Below are 22,785 nucleotides of genomic sequence, written 5' to 3'. Positions count from 1 at the left end.
ATCCATAAGAAAAACTTAAAAATATAATTTAACTTACGAGACGTTACTCTCATGACTCCTTTTCAGACTATGTGTCCTACTCTGGACATCAACGGCTTGGACAGACATCCGTATATACGATCTGACCCACAACCCTCTAGCAATCATACCTCTAGGACAAGCCAGGATTAGCAACAACTACGTCAGAATAATACATCCTATAAATTTGACAGATGTCAAGGAAGCTATAGATTTGTTCAATTATGCAGTTAACAGTTTTGATCTAACCGATTCGCTTTTCGAACAAGTTATTAGGAAAAGATAGACAAAATCAATCTGACATTCGATAGAATTACGCCTCAGAATAGATTCAAGAGATGGGAATCACTCGGTAGGGCTTGGAAATACGTATCAGGGAGTCCTGATGCGGAAGATTTGAAAGTTATCAATAGCTCTATAAATTCCTTAATAGTCGCAAACAATAATCAGGTACACATTAATCATTTATTTGAAAACCGAATGAAGAATCTTACAAACACTTTCAATTTTCTGATAGATAATGCGCAGAAGTTAGAAAACGTTACATTCAAAAGTTTCGATTCACTCAATTTTGTATTCAAATTAGATGAACTATTATATTATTTAGAAGTCGTCGAGGAATCTCTTACACTGGCCAGACGTAGCATACCAAGTAGCCGCATCATCCAAGGAGGAGAATTAGAAGCCATTCAACGAATCCTTCGCAACAACGACTTTGGACTTAACTCGGTGGACAGCATTCTGAATATTGCAAGCTCTTACGCAATGTTCAACAAAGATAACATTATCTACGTACTCAAAATGTCCCAAATCGAAGGAGCATTATATACGCTCAACTTTGTCGAAGCAGTAATTGAAGATGGTTACCGCATTCATGTACCAGCACCATTTTATCTGAAAGGACAAATTCCACTCATCTCGCATGTCCCATGTATCAAGCTCAGAGCTCTCTTTGTATGTTCCAGTAGCAGTTTGGAACCACTCACAGAGTGTATGCAAAAGTTAATCTCCGGAAAAACAGCTGATTGCCCTATAGAACGTATTTATGGAGGTAAAATTATACGGAAGATTAACGATGGCAATATTGTAATCCACGGACACAATATAACTTTGACATCCAACTGTTCAGCTACCAGGTCCCTCAGTGGTCCAAATCTCATTCAGCATTCACACTGTACTTTAAAACTGGATGACGTCGAATATTCCAGTACTAACGTGGAGATACCACCCTTCACACCAATAACTGGAATTAAGGTAAATCCGACCAAAATCATAAACCATATTCCATTGGCACATTTACAGGAACTGCATTTAGAGCATCGCAACCACATAGAACTCCTAAACCTAACAGCAGAGAACATACATTGGAAACTAGATATCTACGGGTGGATAACCTCCGCAACAGCGACAACGCTACTGATCATCATATTGGGAACAGCCATAGCCATGACATTTAAATTCTACATTTTGAAAACACTCTCCGCATCGAACACACCAGAGGAGATAAAGCGAAATAATCCATCCGAGGAGCATCCCGAGTCGAGAAGCATCCCGCTTCTTCCGCAGCTATAGAAGGAACCCTGAGGGCGGCTTCCAACTGGAAGGAGCCGTTAGCGAATCGTACGGTGCATCACGACGTGTATGACCCCAATCAGCGAAGGGCCGGAACAATCGCCGATGTTATAGAATCACTCCGCTTTTATAAATTCTATGACCAGAAAAGCCAAAAGAGAGCTCGGCCTCTTTTTCGTTATGCTCTGGTCAGTGCAAGTAGTGTAGTAAATAGTTTGTAATTGTTTGTTTATTGTTAATTCTGATTTATTTGAGAATTTTTTATTGCCCTAAGTCATTTTGATTTCAATAAATAAATATGGAAAATTTCTACGAATAATCCAAAATCTCCCTAAAGTGCTAATTTATTTTGTTTTGTGAAAAATAATTGTTTAGGGAGACTTTTAAGCAAAAATTGCAGTTATGAAAGAAGAATTTTCCATATTTATTTATTGAAATCAAAATGTTCCACGGAAAAATAAAAAAAAATTCTTAAATAAATCAGAATTAACAATAAACACTAACTTTATTTACTACAAACTATTTATATTAGGAACGACCAGAGATAATGAAAAAGAGGCCCTCTGTTTGGCTTTTCTGGTCATAGAATTTATAAACCTGCTGACTCGGCGATTGTTCCGGCACCTTCGCTGATTGGTGCATACACGTGGCGTGATGCACCGTACGATTCGCTAACGCTGATTTCTTTACTGGCAATTTCCTTTTTTTTATGAAAAATTTCTAATTTTTAGGGGGGATTTTTTAAATTAGTCGTAGCTTTGCCATTAATCACTTCTAGTTGTGACATGGGACAACTATGCAGGGGACGGCAGTGTAGGTTTGAGTTAGAATCACGACATCGAGTGTCCGATATTCATTGATCTGCGCTGCGGTAGTAGAAACAAAACAGATGTCGTCTCAAGGTTGCATGGTGACGTGAGATTGGTTTTCTTAAAATAACGGTCATCGTCTGTAACACATGTAATAAAATGTGTTTACAACCATGACTCTTGTACATACAACCTTGTGTTGTGGTCATGCCGAAAAATATGTTTTTTTGTTTACTAATGTTTCTGAATTCCGATCCTTGGTTACATTAATACTCATCATATGGATCCGTTCGGTTTAAGTCGATCATTTACACAGGGAAATCATTTGCACAGGGCAAACATTAGTAATGGGTTGTAAAAGATTCTTGTGTTTGCTTATTCAATTCGCGATTTTTAGCGAGGATACATGAGAAACGCAAACGTTGTTAAGGGAAAAGTGTTCTGTTCTTTGAAACTCCGTAGTATTTCTGAACGAACTGGCGTGCAGTCGCTCTTTATAACTTAATTTTTTTCTATAAAAACGACAAACATCCTAAAACACTAATCTATGGATCTTACATGATATATGGTAATAAAAGGTTATCGAGACTCTTCTCAGATTGGAATTTTCTGGCGAAAACGAAAGCGCGTATCAACTTTTGTTCGAAAAATAATTCGAACGGAAGCAATAACACATGGGTGATAAATTCACTTACGATAGCAATGCCACACATCTGGTTTTGTGGCTCTGCTAGTTTTGCTTTTGATTTTAATTAACATTGGTTTTTTACCCCGCAGATTCTACGAAATAGAAGATTCGAAATATACAATATGCGCATTTATTTTGTCATACCTACGTGGAATGCGCCAAACAAAATTTGACGAACACGTGTTTGAATACTCGAAATCCTACATATGTGATATTTCCTTTATTTATCTAGGTTCGATTGTTGCTTTGCGAAATGGTGGTGATATTCATTACGCAACGAATGAGACAAAAGTGAATGTAGGCACCCAATTACAGATTTACTCGTTCAAACATACAAATTTAGATTTAAACTTTGCACTCCACATAAATTTCACTGCAAATGTATAAATTATTCGAGGCCATTTGTAAACGATGCTCTAACAACGCTTTAATTGTACGAGTTTCGATAAGAGTTCAGCACATATTTTCCATTAAGCAACCATAAAGAGTTCCAGTCGCGGTAGAATGCTTATATACAGTTACTGTTTCATAAATTACGCTTAAAACTGGTTTGATTTAAAATGTGATAAATACAATAAAACATAACATTAAAGTAGGTAAAAGTTTGTAGATGCTTCTTACTTTGTTCATTGTTTTGTTTCGAATTCCGTAGGCGAATCAAAATGCAAGTTGCCTCTATTTCTGCTGTAGGGCGGATTGATTATAATTGATAATATCGTAACCAACAACTAGATTTTTGTCATTAAATAACGTCAATAAACGGGAGATTATTCGTGGCGCTCTCAAATCGAGATGTGGACACTGGGGGAGGGGGACTCTTAGGAGTAAAGCGTTTTCTCAACCCATTCGTCCATGCTGAACGTGGCCATGTTGGTGCCCTCCGAGTCCCTTTCGCGGAAGATATCTGTAAATAATCAATTTGTCTTTTCATATTCCGAGCACCAAGTCGCCAATAGTCACTCACCGATCATGGTTTTGATTTTGACGGCACACATGATGAAATCATCAAACGCTATCGATCCATCCCGGGAGCCGTACCGGTGCACCAGTCCGTTCAGAATCCGGTTGTTCAGGTGATACCCGGCCGAATTGAGGGCTTCCCGAAGCTCGAACGCACTCAGACGGCCGGTTTGATCCTGGTCGTACAGTTTGAATACCGCCTTCCACTTGGAGATGTCCGTCAGAAGGCTCTGGAACTCCTCGAATCCGAGCTTGCCGGACTGATCGGTGTCCAGCATGGCAACCATGGAGCGGCAGACGTCTTTCGAGAAACCAGTTCCGACTTGATCCACTAAAGAGACAAAAATGGATGGAAAAGAAAATGTCCGTTAAAGCGAAGAAACGTAATAAGGGTGAAATATGAATTATGGAAGTTTTCAAACGGAAATCCATTTCCCAATACTTTTGATAGTCTTACTTTCTCGTTTAATTTATCCTTGATATTCTTCAACTTTATTATTTTAAAAACCTGCATTTTCAAACCATCAATAACTCTCAAAGGAAAAGAAGCTACGGAATGATGGATAGATTGACTCTATGGTTGGAATAACCAAATGATTAACAACAAAATTTAATTTCCTAAATCAGCGGTTCTCAACCTGGGGTACATGTACCCCTGGGGGTACCTTCGCTGACCCTAGGGGGTACCTCGGACAAAAATGCGTAATGGCGGACGTATAACAAATCAAATCAAAAATCATTGATAAAGTTTTAATAATTGTGTATTCTTTATTTCAAAATTTTTTCTTGTACATAATATTCAATGCGATCAATAAATCAAAGCCAATTGATTCCTGCCTTCCACAACCAGTACAATGTATAAAGGGCTGCGGAACAAAACGTCGAATGAACTTTTTTTTCTTTAATGCAATCTATATACCTGTTCGAAACAAAAGTATGAATAATATGTTAAGAGTATGCTTCTGAACTAAAATCGAGAATCTAATGGTTCGAAATCCTTCGTTTGAGAGACATGAAAGGAAGCCTCCTTTTAAGAGGCTCGGAAAGCCTAGAAGCCTCCTTTCAAGAGGCTCAGAAGCCTTCTTCCAAGAGGCTCTGAAGCCTCCTTTCAAGAGGCTCAGAAGCCTCCTTTCAAGAGGCTCAGAAGCCTCCTTTCAAGAGGCTCAGAAGCCTCCTTTCAAGAGGCTCAGAAGCCTCCTTTCAAGAGGCTCAGAAGCCTCCTTTCAAGAGGCTCAGAAGCCTCCTTTCAAGAGGCTCAGAAGCCTTCTTCCAAGAGGCTCTGAATCCTCTTTTCAAGAGGCTCAGAAGCCTCCTTTCAAGAGGCTCAGAAGCCTGCTTTCAAGAGGCTTAGGACCGATGCCCACGTAGCGTTTTTTCAACGCTGCGTGCACGTGGCGTTGAAAAAACGCAGGTGTGCATCGGTGCGGCGACGCTGCGTTACCGCTTTTTCCCGATGCACACATGCGTCCTTTTAACGCCGTGTGCATGCAGCGTTGAAAAGACGCTATGTGGGCATCGGGCCTTAGAAGCCTCCTTTCAAGAGGCTCGGAAGCTTCGTTTCAAGAGGCTCGGAAGCTTCGTTTCAAGAGGCTCGGAAGCTTCGTTTCAAGAGGCTCGGAAGCTTCGTTTCAAGAGGCTCGGAAGCCTCCTTTCAAGAGGCTCGGAAGCCTCCTTTCAAGAGGCTCGGAAGCCTCCTTTCAAGAGGCTCGGAAGCCTCCTTTCAAGAGGCTCGGAAGCCTCCTTTCAAGAGGCTCGGAAGCCTCCTTTCAAGAGGCTCAGAAGCCTCCTTTCAAGAGGCTCAAGCCTCCTTTCAAGAGGCTCAGAAGCCTCCTTTCAAGAGGCTTTAAGCCTCCTTTCAAGAGGCTCAGAAGCCTCCTTTCAAGAGGCTCAGAAGCCTCCTTTCAAGAGGCTCAGAAGCCTCCTTTCAAGAGGCTCAGAAGCCTCCTTTCAAGAGGCTCAGGCCTCCTTTCAAGAGGCTCAGAAGCCTCCTTTCAAGAGGCTCAGATACCTCCTTTCGAGAGGCTCAAGCCTCCTTTCAAGAGGCTCAGAAGCCTCCTTTCAAGAGGCTCAAGCCTCCTTTCAAGAGGCTCAGAAGCCTCCTTTCAAGAGGCCCGGAAGCCTCCTTCAAGAGGCCTCAAGCCTCCTTTCAAGAGGCTCAGAAGCCTCCTTTCAAGAGCTCAGAGCCTCCTTTCAAGAGGCTCAGAAGCCTCCTTTCAAGAGGCTCAGAAGCCTCCTTTCAAGAGGCTCAAGCCTCCTTTCAAGAGGCTCAGAAGCCTCCTTCAAGAGGCTCAAGCCTCCTTCAAGAGGCCTCAGAGCCTCCTTTCATAAGGCTCAAGCCTCCTTTCAAGAGGCTCAAGCCTCCTTTCAAGAGGCCTCAAGCCTCCTTTCAAGAGGCTCAGAAGCCTCCTTTCAAGAGGCCTCAGAAGCCTCCTTTCAAGAGGCTCAGAAGCCTCCTTTCAAGAGGCTCAGAAGCCTCCTTTCAAGAGGCTCAGAAGCCTCCTTTCAAGAGGCTCGGAGAGCCTCCTTTCAAGAGGCTCAGAAGCCTCCTTTCAAGAGGCTCAAGCCTCCTTCAAGAGGCTCAGAAGCCTCCTTTCAAGAGGCTCAGGCCTCCTTTCAAGAGGCTCAGAAGCCTCCTTTCAAGAGGCTCAGAAGCCTCCTTTCAAGAGGCCTCAGAGCCTCCTTTCAAGAGGCTCAGAGCCTCCTTTCAAGAGGCCTCAGGCCTCCTTTCAAGAGGCTCAGAAGCCTCCTTTCAAGAGGCTCAGGCCTCCTTCAAGAGGCTCAGGCCTCCTTTCAAGAGGCTCAGAAGCCTCCTTTCAAGAGGCTCAAGCCTCCTTTCAAGAGGCTCAGGCCTCCTTTCAAGAGGCTCAGAAGCCTCCTTCAAGAGGCTCAAGCCTCCTTTCAAGAGGCTCAGAAGCCTCCTTTCAAGAGGCTCAGAGCCTCCTTTCAAGAGGCTCAGGCCTCCTTTCAAGAGGCTCAGAAGCCTCCTTTCAAGAGGCTCAGGAAGCCTCCTTTCAAGAGGCTCAGAAGCCTCCTTTCAAGAGGCTCAAGCCTCCTTTCAAGAGGCTCAGAAGCCTCCTTTCAAGAGGCTCAAGCCTCCTTTCAAGAGGCTCCAGCCTCCTTTCAAGAGGCTCAGAAGCCTCCTTTCAAGAGGCCTCAGAGCCTCCTTTCAAGAGGCTCAAGCCTCCTTTCAAGAGGCTCAGAAGCCTCCTTCAAGAGGCTCAGAAGCCTCCTTTCAAGAGGCTCAGAAGCCTCCTTTCAAGAGGCTCAGAAGCCTCCTTTCAAGAGGCTCAAGCCTCCTTCAAGAGGCTCAGAAGCCTCCTTTCAAGAGGCTCAGGAAGCCTCCTTTCAAGAGGCTCAGAAGCCTCCTTTCAAGAGGCTCAGAAGCCTCCTTTCAAAAGGCCTCAAGCCTCCTTTCAAGAGGCCTCAAGCCTCCTTTCAAGAGGCCTCAGAAGCCTCCTTTCAAGAGGCTCAGAAGCCTCGTTTTAAGAGAGCCAGAAGCCTCCTTTCAAGAGGCTCGGAAGCCTCCTTTCAAGAGGCTCGGAAGCCTCCTTTCAAGAGGCTCGGAAGCCTCCTTTCAAGAGGCTCGGAAGCCTCCTTTCAAGAGGCTCGGAAGCCTCCTTTCAAGAGGCTCGGAAGCCTCCTTTCAAGAGGCTCAAAAGCCTCCTTTCAAGACCCTAGCAGCACACATGTTCAACATAGGTTACTGCAACAGAATCGAGAATCGAGATAATACAAAAACGCTTCATCAACTACGCCTTGCGCCGCTTACCATGGAACGATCCATCAAACCTGCCTCCATACCGAAATCGTTGTGCTTTGATTGACTTACAACCAATGGCAGACCGTCGAGTGATGCTTCAGAGGATGTTTATTTTCGACGTCATAACGTGCAACATCGACTGCCGTTACATCCTGGAGAACGTTCGATTTCATGTACCGTCTCGTCAACTCAGGAATCGTCAACTGTTATGGATCCGTGGTCACCGCACACACTACGGTCAAAATAATCCATTGGACTTATGCTGCAGACTATTCAACGAAGTGTGTTGTTTTTTCGACTTTAATGTTACCAAATTAGTTTTTAAAAATAGGATTAAGTCAAACAATCAGTCTGTGCAATTTACAAGTTGAAGACCATGTACAATAAATAAACACTTATGTGACCAGATTCAGTCACAATCAAGTTGCTGCAACCATTTTTGTCTGACCTGTGTTGCTCGGGGAGGCTCGGGAGGCTCCTGTCAAGAGGCTTGGAAGCCTCTTTTCAAGAGGTTCGGAAGACTCCTTTCACGTGGTTAGGTTGCCTCCTTTCAAAAGGGTCGTAAGCCTCCTTTTAAGAGGCTCGGAAGCCTCTTGTCAAGAGGCTCAGATGCCTCCTTCCAACAGGTTTGGTAGAATCGCTTCAAGAAGCTCGGAATTCTTTCAAGAGGTTTGGAAGCCTCCTTTCAAGAGGTTCAGAAGTGTCCTTTCAAGATGCAAAAGGAGCCTCCTTTTAAGTGACTCAAAAACTACCCTCAAGGGGTTCGGAATTATTTTTTCAAGATGATTGACCGTGTTGACCCGTACCTAAAGTACCCGAGAGGGGGTACCTCAATTATTGCAAAAGTTCGAAGGGGTACCTCTCAAGAAAAAGGTTGAGAACCGCTGTCCTAAATTATTAGGTAGAATGTTTCTACTTATCATAAGTAAAGTACTAATCTAATTAGAAATATGTTTAGTCAAGTATGAGATGCTATCGACGGCTTAACTATTTATAGCGAAATACAAGTCTGTAAATGAATGATAAAAGTACAACACTTAAATGATTTTGATAGTAACATATAAATATTTATTTTATATGATATATACGTTCCGGGGTTTACCCGTATTTTTGTATTTTTTTTATTTTCAATTTTCGCCCACCTTGACCTACTATGCAAAGATTTATTCTAGTTTTCCGCTTTAACATAAATAAAAAAATAGTATGGTTGAAAGATTCTTCCCCAAGATGCTTCACTTCAAGTTTGTATTTACAAAAACAAATTATTTGTTTTTTCAAGTAAAGTATTTTTTCCACAACCTCATACCATGAAAATGGCCAACCACTGCTCCATTAGGCCGATACAAATATTAAAAATCTATTTTGTCTCCCCCCTCAGATTTTTTTTGCCAAAAAATAATATTTTGAGGGGACAACAAAATAAAATTCGGATAATTTTGAGGATTTTTAAAACACTCTTTCACAAATATTTTATTTTTATATTTATTTTTTATTATACCTTTCTCCAACTTAAGTCGAACTTCCATGGGAGTCGATACAGCTTTGCATTCGTCCATCCCGAACCTCCGGAGCAAATCTCGCTAAACTTTTCAAAAGAACCTAAGTAACATTTTTTTCTTGATTTAATTTGAGCACTCCAAACAAAACCTTTCATATTAGTCTGTTGATTGCACTATTCAAATTAATTCATGAAAAAAAAAATGTTACTTAGGTCCTTTTGAAAAGTTAAGCAAGAAATCCTCTATAAACCGCTTCTGGCTGATCTTCATAACTCTTCTTTCCACATCACGTTCAATACACATTCCAAGAAAGTACTGTATGTCACCTCCGTCAGTCATCTGGAACTCCGTTGCCAAACATTGTTTTACAGCTTATACTAGTTTTAGCGTTGAACCAGCGATTACCACATCGTCCACATATATCACTAAATACACGGTATCTCGTTCAGTCTTCTTCCAGTATAAACAGGGCCTGAATTAGCCGGAAGGGGGCCCTGGGGCCGACGGTATGTTGGGGCCCCAAAATGTACAAAAAAAAGGTTGGTTTTGGTACATAAGATTTGTGACACCCCCCCACGCTTTATCCGGAAAATCCATTTGCTGCTCACAGCAGTACGTCCTTCCGGCAGCTTCTCAAAAGTCACGTTTTGTTTTGCGCCAGGGAATTCATCTCATCTTGCATTGCAGTTTCCCATTTACTCCAGTCACCCCGTTTCATTGCCTCTGCAACAGTGCTTGGAAAATTATCAATGTAATCCATCGCGTTTAAAGCATAGTCAGCATATTCGAATTCAAAAGCTCATGCCACGCCGGAGTAGATCGATGTCGTCTTGGTCTCGCCTCCGTGTTGTTCTCAAATGAAATTTCACAATGTACTTCTGCTATCGTATCAACTGACTCATCCTCTTCAGCACTTCCGAACTCATCAATAGCATCGTCATACACGATATCTTCAATTTCCTCCAGCTCCTCAACTACCGATTCCGAATCACAAACTTTTGGAATATAGACAAAACCGCTACTACTATGATGCTTGTCCGCTTGTCCGATACGAAATCAACTTCAACGCAATCAACGTCACGAGCATGAACAATCTTCTTCTCTACAGGATTCCAAACACGGTAATCATTGTGCGTGTATCCCACAAAGATCCCCTTCCAGGCTTTTGCGTCGAGCTTTTTGCGTTGCTCTTTCGGAATATGCACAAACATGGAAAAACCAAATACGCGTAGCTTGCTAACATCAGGCTTTCGCCTCTCCCAGAGCTCAAAAGGTGTTACGGTGGAATCCAAAGCATTCGAAGGACTACGGTTCACCAAGAAAGTTGCTATCTGAACTGCTTGTCCCCAGAACCGCCTGTCTATCTGCGAATCCTCTAGTATAAACCTTGCCTTCTCGACCAATGTACGGTTCATCCGCTCGCTTACCCCATTTTGTTCCGGGGTGTAAGGAGCCGTCCATTCCACCTGGATACCTTTATCCGTACAGAAACGCTTGAAAACCTTGCTACTATATTCACCGCCGTTATCGCAGCGGAGACGACACACCTTCTGACTGAACTTTGCTGTAGCATGGGCTTCGTACTGGCGAAAACATTCGAAAACTTCTTCTTTCGCCTCGATCAGGAATGTCATGGTGAAATGACTCCAATCGTCAATAAAAGTAACAAAATACTTCACGCCTCCTAGACCCACTGGCGATACCGGCCCACATACATCGGAGTGTATGAGCTCTAGAATTCGCGACGATCGTCTCGCGTTGCGCACCACGAACGGTTTTCGTGTTTGTTTACTTGTTACACAAGGTTCACACACGATGGTTTCTCATTCAAATAATCCATGCTTTCAGTTCGTATCTCCGATTATGATTTTAACATAATCCGCTACTACCACAGATGGATCCACCCTTTTCCGTTCCTGTACGTTACTTGCATTCCGATCTGATCCACTCTCATAACAGAAAAAAGATTGCACCGCAAATCGGGTACATAGAGAACATCGTGCACGAAACAATCAACGTATTTACCATTCACTAAAGCTTTCACCTTCACCGTTCCGGAATGCTTCGCCAAAATCGTCTCTCCGTTCTTGGCAACGGCAATCTCTACTGGGGATTTTAGCTTTCTCAGTTTTTCGAAAAGCTCCTTGTCGTTCACGAGATGGTCCGAACATTCGGAATCGGTGAACCATTGTAACCGATTTAGATCATCAGAGTGTTCGACATTACCACCCACACCAACAAAGCAAACACCACCGTCCTCAGCCAGGTATGCTTTAGATTTTTGTTTCTGATTCCTTCCACTTCATCGGACAATCAACCAGCTTGTGCCCGTCTTGCTTGCAGCCAAAACACTCGAAAACCCGTTTCTTCTTTTCTTGCTTGAAAACGCCGCCGAATTGCTTTTTGACGTGCCCATCCATTCCCTTCCGCTTGACTTCTTCATCCAGCAATCTACATTTAACAAACTCCATGCTCAAGTTCTCCTCCGGCATGGTTTCTATAGCCGTTACCACTGTAGAAAATGCTGGCCCCAGTGTGAGCAGCAGGTGGCAGATAATGTCGAGCTCCTCCATCTCAGCTCCAGTTCCTCGATACTCTCTGACGAGCCGGTCGAAACGAAGAAAATGCTCATGAAGCGAACCACCTTCGAATCGCAAACTTAACATTCGTCGCTTCAAATGCATGCGACTAGCAATGCTCTTGCGTTCAAATCCCAAATGGTCTTCGGAGTCTTCTTCTCTTGCACATACTCAAGCTGGCTGTCACTAATCCTTGAGATGAGCAGCGATCTGCATTTTCGTTCCTGTTTGACCCTCTTCTCCCGCAACTTTTGCTTCTCCTGCTTCTTCTGCTGAGTGTCGCTCGGTTGCTCCTGCAGTTCTACGACATCTTCTACCTCTTCTTCCACACAAACAAACAGGTCGTGCTCTTCCAGCAGCACCTGCGTGCGAAACTTCCAGGCCATGTAGTTACTGCCATCGAACATGTAGACACGTTCCGTTTTTCCGTCGTCCTCCATCGTAAACAAACTTTCACTACCGAACCCGAGACCGAACCGGAATATTCTGGGCCAATAACCTAACAGAGTTATGGAATTGCCGCAGAAGTAAAACTCGAGAAACGTTTTTATGCGAGAATATAACAAAAGCGTGTTTATTCTGTAACTTCACAGTGTCGAATGAAATGTCAAAGAGAAGAAAACATTATAGTGTTATCGCCACTCATAGACTGGCGGAATGGTCATCAGTGTTGTACACTTAACACCATTGGAAATTTCACGTATTTTCATAAAATCGAGTCGATGAAAACCGTAAAAAAAATCGACCGTTTTTGGAAAACTAGCTTATTTGAAAAAATTATAACTTTTTTGTCCATCATTTCTTCATGATGACCCATAGTGCAAAAAAGTACATATACTATCTGCTACAACATATCAAAAAATAAAAAAAAATATTAAAAAATTCATTTTTGAGAAAATTGATTTTGAAGTTTTATTTTGAATTATTGAACAATTTTTTCACAGTGTATATTTTTTCACATAGTCCCAATGAATACCTAAAACATTGCCGAAGATACCAAAATGATCGGACAAGCCGTTTTCAAGCTATATTTGTGCACAGCATAAGGTGTTTTTGCTTAGGCCCTTGTCAAAAGTTGGACTAGAATCAAAATCACAAACCAATTATGTTTTTTGACCATACAGAATGTATATGCAAAATTTCAGGGAAATAAAAAAAAATACAAAATTGAAATCTCGAAAAAAAATCATGATTTCACAGAGAATTGCTCAGATGCAAGAAGAGAGAAGGAAGAAGAGGTGAAGAAAGAAGAAAAAAATAAGAAGAAGGAAGAAGAGGTAAAGAAAGAATTCGGTCTAATGGCCATTCGGCTCGCTCGCCGTTCATAAGAGGGCCGGGACTGAATCTGTGTAAAAAGGTCGAAGGTCAAAAGATTGAAGGTCAAAGGGTCGAAGGACAAAAGGTCGAAGGACAAAAGGTCGAAAGGACAAAAGGTCGACAGGACAAAATGTCGAGAGGACAAAAGGGCGAAAGGACAAAAGGTCGAAAGGACAAACGGTCGAAAGGACAAAAGGTTGAAAAAACTAAAGTTTGAAAGGACAAAAGGTTGAAAGGACAACATGCCGAGAGGACAAAAGGTCGAAAGGACAAAAGGCCAAAAGGACAAAAGGTCGAAAGGATAAAAGATCGAAAGGACCAAAGGTCCTAAGGACAAAAGGTCGGAAGGACAAAAGGTCGAAAGGACAAAAGGTTGAAAGGGCAAATGGTTGAAAGGACAAAAAGTCGAAAGAGCAAAATGTCGAAAGGACAAAAGGTCGAAAGGAGAGAAGGTCGAAAGGAGAGAAGGTTGAAAGGACAAAAGGCCGAAAGGATAAAAGGTCGAGATCATAAGGTCGAAAGAATAAAATGTCGAAAGGACAAAATATCGAAGGTCAAACGGTTGGGGATGTTGCCAAAATCGGGAAAAAAAATCAATTTTTTTGTTTGCATGATTGAAGCTAGATACTTAGAATATGTACTACAAAGAATGTGGAGTGTGTTTGAATGATGCACGTGCATCATAATTGACATTTTTGCATATATTCATAACTCGGAGATTGTAGTTCAAACAAAATTGAAACCAACTTAAGAATGGTAATTAAACGATATTGTAACTAATTAGCCAATTTCAAATTTAACAATAAATAATATTTGAAATTAACATTAGCGTCGGCCACGTCCTTACAAAAATTTTTGGTGATAAATAACGTTTCTATTGTAGTCCATTAAAGTGCGGACTTCAATCTGACATATCATATAAATTTTAGTCCACCAAAAATACTTGTTCTTATCATAATTCACTATATAACTGTTGGCAAACATGTTGGAATCAAAAGGCTCGTTATGCAATTGACACATCAGGAAACTGGAAAAGCCAACAGTGTTCTGATATTAATAACTAGACAAATTTGCGTCAATTTTAAACAATAAGACTCTTTGAAATAAAATGGTTGCTTATTATCTATACGGGAATGCAGCAGAAAGACGAATAAAATGATAAAATGACAGTTTCTCGGGTGATACCAGAAAAGAGACGCATAATGAGGAAAACGACTTGATGGCTATATAGCCCATTTGGAAAATCGAATGTGCTTGTCACTAGCAATTAAACCTACTGGGGCTTGCTTGCTCCTGGATCACTCATGTGGTGCCGTTTGCATTGTGATGTAAACAGTGGGCTTTGCTTAATAGGTGTTGTACTATATTCAACGCTGTGAATCACTTGTCGACGACGAAATCAGTGAGAATGACAAAAATACGACATTCTACGGTGGGCTGGTTAGATTAGGGTAGTGTGAATAGGGACATGAAAAACGTGATTAAAAAGAGCAGAAAAGTTTCAATAGAAATTGTTTGCAATGAGCGGTGAGACGAGTGGTGGTTCATTATTTCAGTGAAAGTGGCCACTATTCGTACAGAGCCCATAATACGCATGTAAACCATAATGACATTCACTTTTGGTATTGTTTATCCTATTACGTATAAATAAAAAGTTTTTAGCTCTAAAAATAATGAAAAAAATATTTTCGAGGTTGTTGCCAAAATCGGGAAGAAAATGTTGCCAAAAACAGGTGTTGCCAAAATCGGGGGTAGACAAAAACGGGTGTTGCCAAAATCGGGATGGGACTGTAGTTACTTAAAAACAAATTTTGTGAACAAAAACGTCTTCTTCTTCTTATTGGCATTACGTTCCCACACTGGGACAGAGCCGCCTCGCAGCTTAGTGTTCATTAAGCACTTTCACAGTTATTAACTGCGAGGTTTCTAAGCCAGGTTACCATTTTTGCATTCGTATATCATGAGGCTAACACGATGATACTTTTATGCCCAGGGAAGTCGAGACAATTTCCAATCCGAAAATTGCCTAGACCGGCATCGGGAATCGAACCCTGCCACCCTCAGCATGGTCTTGCTTTGTAGCCGCGCGTCTTACCACACGGCTAAGGAGGGCCAACAAAAACGTACACGGTAAATAATCAACACGCTCAATTTTAATGTTCTTTCTATTGAATGTCCAACTTTACAATCATTATGATTGATAGTGATATTCCTTTGATTTTGGAGTGATGTCACATATTTCGAAAGTGCCTTAAAAATATACAATTCCAAAACATCAACACTTGATCACATGCTTCTCTTTGGGAGTTGAAATGGTTGGCACTTTGATCAGCACCAATAATGTCTTCACTGAATTTGAAAGTGATACGTTGTTGAATTCAGAGATGAAAGGTTATTGATTTGAAAGATGATCAATATTGATATAGTTCTAAAAATAGATGACAGTTTGTATCAACTGTTCTGCTTTCTGCACAAGGATTTTCGAAGTGTGAGATGGAGTCGTGGTAAGATGCAGGACTTTCAAGCGATGGCACGTTATTCAAATCTGGGCTACGGAGATTCTTTTTTTTTTATTTTATTAGTTTTACAATCAAAATATTGTCAAATGTCGTCAAAATGTCGTCAAATGGAAGTAATGGTCTTTGAATTTGAAAACCTCAGCTATTAATATTAATTGGATTCTAAAGTAGTGCAAATTCAAATGCAAAACAGTTCTCATGGACGTGCATATTTTTTACCGTGTATTATCTTTTGAGCACATAAAAATAAAATTACTGTCATTAGACGATGGTATGTTAAGCTAAAATGATATATTTTGAATTATCATTTTGATGAAAATGAGTGAAGAAATATTTTCATTAATTACAATTAAAGTCAATTAAGCCTAGCAATACATTGATAATGATATTGACTTGACAATACACCTCTGAAGAATACCAATGTTTTAACAAAATGAAAATTCTAGAATGAAATGTTTTCAAGTATGTTTGGTATTTCATACGCGGTATAAAAATGCGAAACTCGAAAGGAAAGGTTATGAATAAAAGAAAGAAAAGAATCAACAATGAAAATAAGGTTTAACACAAATAAATATTAATGTGCGAAACTCAAAATACAAGCCTTTGATTAAAAGAAGGAAAAATTCAACAATAAAATATAATCAGGTGAAACACAAATAAATATAAATATGCGAATCTCGAAAGGACGACATATGACTAAAAGAAGGAAAAAATCAACAATGAAATATTATCAGGTAAAACATAAATGTGCACTCGACGTTTTGCCTATTTTTTCGACCTTCGACCTTTGTACCTTCGAGTTTTGATCTTCGACTTTCCGGCCTTCGACCTTATGTCCGATAACCGCAATTTATGTCTTTTGTTCTTTCGACCTTTTGTCTTTCGACCTTTTTACTTTCAACCTTTTGTCCTTTGAACTTTTTACTTTCGACCTTTTGCCCTTCGACGTTTTTACTTTCGACCTTTTGTCCTCCGACCTTTTGTCCTTCGATCTTTTGACCTTTTTTCCTTTCGACCTTTTGGCTCAGATTTTTTGTTTCGACCTTTTGACCTTTCGACCTTTTGACCATCGACCATTTGACCTTCGACCTTTTGTCCTTCGACCTTTTGGCTCAGATTTTTTGTTTCGACCTTTTGATCCTTCGACCTTTAACCATTTGTCCTTTCGACCTTTTGTCCATTCGACCTTTTGACCTTCGACCTTCTGACTTTCGACCTTTTGTCTCAACTTTTTTTGTTTCGACCTTTTGACCCTTCGACCTTTTGTCCTTTCGACCTTTTGACCTTCGACCTTTTGTCCTTCGACCTTTTGATCTTCGACCTTTTGTCCTACAACCCTGGGACTGCATGAGTGATCCAGGACCATGTGAGTCCCAGAAGGTTAAGTAAATTAATTACCCCTAATCATAAGCTTTAAATATTTTTTAACTAACCATGAAGTCCACTCGCTAACAAAAACAGTTAGGGTAAGACGGTATAATATGCCCCCCTAAGGCAACTCCTTGATAACTTTTTACTTTTCAAAGCAATTTATGCAAACTTTGTGTTATTTGGTAGTCCAGGAAGTCGCAAATGCATTGCCTATGAGTCAAATATACTATATTAACAATATGATTCACTCTCGCGAAATTTTGGCGACACCGCATGTGGCGCCATCCGTGCCCAGAAGGATCGATACACACTGAAAAGAAACTACCCAAAATATGAGGATCGTTAAACACACGCACTTCAAAATGTCATCAGGAAAAAACTAGGGATGCCTGATGTTTTTTCGTGCACATAATCGATTAAAGTTAATCGAATGCCAACGGAAAATCAAATGTTTTTTATTTTTATTTTGTTTAAATTTTAAAAATATTTAGAGGCATCAAATAATATGATTCTTTGGGAAATTTGACAATAAATTAGTCAAAGAATCGACTGAGACAAAAAAAACAAGGTTATACTTTTGGGAAGTATCGATTTGAAAAAGACACTTTTATACATATATCTTACAAGAGTTCATGCATTTTACTATATATATAAACTAGCTATTCAGTTTGCAATTGATTCGACCAAATTGATAGTTTAAACAAATACGAACGTAGCACGAAAATACTTCAAGCACTTCTGGGAGAATTCGTTTATGAATCAAATTGATTTTGATATACAGGGGTTGAACAGAATTTCAAATGACCATAACTCTGTGAAAAATCAACCGATTTTTTTGGTTCTTACAGTGTTTGACGGGAAAATTGATCATGTTTTGGAAAACTGGTTCAAATTCATGTCCAGGCCGCTGGATACCGGAGATTATTCGGTTTATTTGATAACATGTCAAAAATGCTATTTTTTGAGCGCTTGTATTTTTAGCTTTGCTGAAATGTTGACTCTTTTTAAATTTCTTACATAAACTAGAGCTCTTCCTGAGTTGATTACTATATTGATGTCACAGATCGGACAAAAAAACCTAAGTTAAGGCCGTTTCCGTAAAATCCGTGAAACCTGTTCCACCAATTGTTGCATGCACGCAATTGTTCTAGTAGGCAGCGTTCTTGCACCAAGTGGTATCCTGTGGGTCTGAGCAAATATTTAAATCACAATTCTCCTAGACTCTCGTCATACGCATATCTGTCCCATATTTGTTGAGATTTCCTATGTACATGGGACAATTATGCGTAGAACGACAGTAGAGGTGAATGCCGGTCCGAAAATCGTCGGTGGCAACGGCGCACAATGGTCGAATTCGTCAAATTTCACAACATAATTCGATAACTCGAAAACCATTTGCGCTAAAGTTTTTACGTTGTCTGACAAGAAAAGATCTATTTTTGGTGTAAGATGTCATTAGAGTGGCCCTTTTGTGACAAATTTTGTAAAATGTATTTTTTAATCTTTCAAATTAGGGGTCGTACTGTTCTACAAAGTTGTAGAAAATTTAATTCTAAGCATTTTTGCTAAAATAATATTAATTGGTAATGTTTTATGACAAAATTACTAAATTTAGATATGGTGGTCCCGAGAAAAAAAAAACAATTTTCAGCTTCTACTTTTTTCCATTCAAATAATTTTCAAAAACTGTCAGAGCATCGCTTCACGGCCCTTGGATTGCGTGTCTTTTAGTTAACTGGACTAAACCCAAAAATAAATAACATATTTGAAAATGAAGCAGGCAGTCATATTCTATAATTAAAAAATGCGCAATCCAAAGACTGTGAAGCGATGCTTTGATAGATTTTGAAAACAATTTAAATTGAAAAAAGTAGAAGCTAAAAATTGTTTTTTTTCTCGGGACCACCCTATCTAAATTTAGTAATTTTGTATGAGATAAAATTAATATTATTTCGGCAAAATGCTTAGAATTAAATTTTCTACAACTTTGTAGAACAGTACAACTGTCTAATTTGAAAGATTAAGAAAATACATTTTACAAAATTTGTCACAAAAGGGCCACCTTAACGACAACTTACACCAAAGATAGATCTTTTCTTGTAGATAATTTCATCTGAAGACGTAAAAACTCTGGCACTGATGGTTTTCATGTTATCGAATTATGTCGTGAAATTTGACGAATCCGACCATTGTGCGCCGTTAGCATTTTTGACATGCCCTCAAATAATCCGGATTATCTCCGGTGTCCAGTGGTCTGAGCATGGATTTGAACCAGTAAAAATACGATTGAAAACGATTGATTTTTCACAGATTTATGGTTATTTGAATTTCGATAAATTTTTGCCTGTCCCGATCATTCTGTCCAACCCCTGTACATCATTGTAGGATACCACACTATTATTGCCCATATCAACTCAATTTTCAAGGAATATTATCAAATTTAAATCCGGAGACGAGCCAGCCTAGGGCTGAAAGTCTCCTTAATAAAGACAAAAAAAAAAAAAAAATCAAATTTAAATGTATTTTCGTCATATATGAAAGGCATGTAGAGGAAAGCTATGAGAACTGCTTTTATATAACAAATAAATCTGGTTGGGACTGCGTTTTTGCAAATGTTTACGTAATTTGAATGTTAGTATTTATTTTGCTTCGTCGAAAATTTTACAACGGAAGTTATATTCTTCATTAAATAATGCAATAAATGGAAATAATTTTGGCCATCGAGCCCATGTGTTTTCAAAAGATACCAATTCTTGTTCAACCAGTGCAAAAAAAAAAACTGCGCTTCATTATGCCATACATGGGGTTAAGCAGAATGATCGGGACAGGCAATTGGGTATAAAACAAGTTGTGAATTTGAAACTCCGATGATTTTCAGACCGGTGCATATCACTAATTGAGGATTAGGAAGCCGCTAGACCTGTGACAAATTAATCGCGAACAACCTCAGTCAAATTACTGCAGAGGATGCAGAGAAAACCTCTAATTTTTATTAATTTTGCCTTCGGTGAAAGCATGGATACAAACCCATAGATATAAAAATGAAATTCTAACTCAAGAAGAATATTGATGTATTTAAATGAAAGGCACTAGAAATATTTGTTCTGGAATCAATGTTACGATAAAACATATTAAATACTTAATTCAAATACTTAAATCAAATACTTTTTTCCAGAAAAGTAGGAACTGTTGAGAGCATCCGCGTGTGATATATGCTGGATGCTGGTAATTGTGGATAAAAAATCTTGCGAAAAACTAACTAATGCCTTCAATTATTTTCGACCCGAAAGAAATTGAATCAATATTTTCTAACGCGCCGCAAGCATTTCGGATCACAATTATCTATTATTATCAATATATCATCGAAATATGTGTAAAATAAAAAATCGATCTGTTGATGATCGATTTATTCAGAAAAGTATGGACATCCCTGCACTATCGTATGAAAACTTTTCTACCGCATGACTGTCACTGTAAATTTGCAGGAAGATTTGCTAGAATAAACAAGAATAAAACACATTTAGATTCCTCTTCGCTCGCTAGATGATATTGTTATCACCGGCAAATGGTTCGCCATTTCGTTGTATGGAAAAGCTCGAAGTGAACCATATTGTTAATATATTTGCTATGAGTAGTCATATAAAAATATTTCAGTTAACACGTAATAAAGCTTTTTGGAAAAGTAGTGAAAAAATTAATTTTAAAAATTGCCTGGGCAATACGCCCCACCTCAACCAAAGACGTTTAATTGCCCTTCATTAGTATTTTATCAATCTCATAATAAAAAGGCTACAAATCCTTATGCGCTTGACATTAAAAAACCAACATAGGTCCATTCAAGCAGGTGTGAATTACATTTCAATATTTTCCATACAATTTGGAAGCAACTGCTGCAGGCTCGCTGCGCTTGTGTCCAGTTGGTAAGGGCATATCGTCCTGCCTATACTGGGGCGTTTTGGCCAGTGAAACATGTTTTCGAAAATCGTTACATTTTTGAAGATGGAAGCAATTTTATATCATATTAACCACTGAGAAAAGTAATTTTGTTGCCCAACTGAGTGTTCCAGTGCAAGTTTTGCGGACAGTATGCCAGAGTCGCTCCAGAATGTTGAGCAAACAAACATGAAAAGTTACATCAAAACTGTAACTTTTTGACCCTTCCTTCGGAAGTGTCTATAATTTCGCTTTGTATGCGTTACGCAGGCGTGTTATGTATTAATCTATCAATAAATCTCTTGAATTATGAAATAAAATGTATGGTATTTGGAAAAATATCACTTTAATATTGAAAATATAATTATAACAAATGATATGATATGGAAATATGCTTATTTTTCTTATTTGTTTCAAAGAAACAATTGATTTTAATTGAGGAACATATAGAAGCATGTACCAAACAATCTTCTAAGAAAAGCAAAAACGTAAAAATTTAAAGGGATTTCAAAAATTTCTTAATTAGATGATAGATAGCATATGTGAGCATGTTTTGAGACACTAATAGACCACTTATATGCATGTATGTATGCGTATGTGTGCAAATTCTGAAATTTACTAACATATAAATCTCACCCATTTTTAAGGTATTAAACAAGATTAGTATTACAAAATTAGGCATCCATAAGGCGGAATATATGTTATTATTGAACGCTATTGAGTTTCGTTCAGATCAATGACTGATTTAGTTAGTTCTGGATTAATTAATCGAGATCTTTGGAAATTTCAAGTATACGCATATGTTACCAGCGTTGCGATATTTACTAATCATGTTACAATAGCTATTTAATCCGACGAGCGCCTGATAGATAGGCAGCATGACGTACAGTGCGTATTCTTTCATTTTGTTGTTACTCAACCCATGAAACCCGCCTTTTGGTAGGCAATTAATTTGTCACTTTATACGTTCAATCTCCGTGGGATGTCGAGTACTTTTATCTCGTTTTAAATACTGGAGTCTGACAATATTTCCTTAGGACTAAGGAAGGGTCAACATCTCACTGTAGGTGGATTAATCTGGTTTTTGTATTTTGCTATTATTTTCATTGCGTAATACAAAAATACTTCCACATTTACATAGTATGATGGGTTTACAAATACTTATAGGTACCAACTGTTTTTGACCCTTAATTAGTTATAGTTTTCTAGAAATCAAAGGGGGGCGTTTTGGCCAGGTGGGGCGCATTATACCGTCTTACCCTATCACATTTTTAGCACCGGAATTTGAATTTTGAATGAAAGAATTGATTTCGAATTTTAGTTTTAACATGTTATAAATTTGCATAATGAAGTCGATGATCAACAGATGTATAATGTGCATAAGCATAGTGAATTTAGAACGCTTTAGAACTCACAAAGGATAGGAGGCCTATTGTTTTGCATTTGTAACATGGAATCCCCAAGTAGGGGTTCGTCCAATGAGGCGAATATATTATTTTGGAATCTAGAACATATACATTCCTACAAATCTCATCAAATAATACATAACTACAACAAGCTATCGCAAAATTAACTAGGAACAAGACACCTGTCATTAGACCAGTTTAGTACTATTCCATTTAATTCTACCCCGTTGTAATCTTTACAGATGCGTACTTGTCCTCAACTGTAAGGCCGTCTTTAGTGTCCCGTACTTGACTCGACTTGCACGATGGCGTCCTAACAGTTGAGGTCCGAATAAGTATTTTTCCCCTTTGCAT

At 39.3% G+C, this 22,785-nt stretch overlaps 2 protein-coding genes across 9 annotated transcripts in view; one reads left to right on the top strand and one right to left on the bottom strand.

The window, feature by feature from the left end:
• Positions 1–309: 309 nt before the first annotated feature.
• Positions 310–1,525, top strand: LOC134227893 (uncharacterized). The gene is made up of 2 exons (XM_062709592.1): positions 310–1,272; positions 1,496–1,525. Exons 1-2 carry the CDS (start codon positions 499–501, stop codon positions 1,523–1,525), a joined length of 804 nt encoding a protein of 267 aa, XP_062565576.1. The 5' UTR covers positions 310–498.
• A 1,858-nt stretch (positions 1,526–3,383) lies between these two features.
• The window catches only part of LOC134223374 (calpain-A-like), a 128,323-nt gene continuing 108,921 nt past the window's right edge, over positions 3,384–22,785 (bottom strand). For all 8 annotated transcript variants that reach the window (XM_062702514.1, XM_062702512.1, XM_062702513.1 and 5 more), the window contains 2 exons: positions 4,052–4,378; positions 3,384–3,991 (listed from right to left, as the gene is read on the bottom strand). In XM_062702514.1, the coding sequence (XP_062558498.1) occupies positions 3,906–3,991; positions 4,052–4,378 (413 nt within the window). In that variant the 3' untranslated portion in view covers positions 3,384–3,905. The remainder of the gene's footprint in view (positions 3,992–4,051; positions 4,379–22,785) is intronic.

This window comes from Armigeres subalbatus, chromosome 3 (genome assembly GCF_024139115.2).
Source record: "Armigeres subalbatus isolate Guangzhou_Male chromosome 3, GZ_Asu_2, whole genome shotgun sequence".
Lineage (NCBI taxonomy): Eukaryota > Metazoa > Arthropoda > Insecta > Diptera > Culicidae > Armigeres > Armigeres subalbatus.
The sequence above is the reverse complement of the archived record's forward strand: the minus strand, read 5'-3'. Positions and strand labels throughout refer to the sequence as shown.

Bases quoted from the DNA above. Each gene is read 5' to 3' on its own strand.
- LOC134227893 (XM_062709592.1), top strand. From the start codon at position 499: ATGAAGAATCTTACAAACACTTTCAATTTTCTGATAGATAATGCGCAG. The intron at 1,273-1,495 runs GTAAATCCGACC...TTTTGAAAACAC, and splicing joins CACCAATAACTGGAATTAAG to TCTCCGCATCGAACACACCA.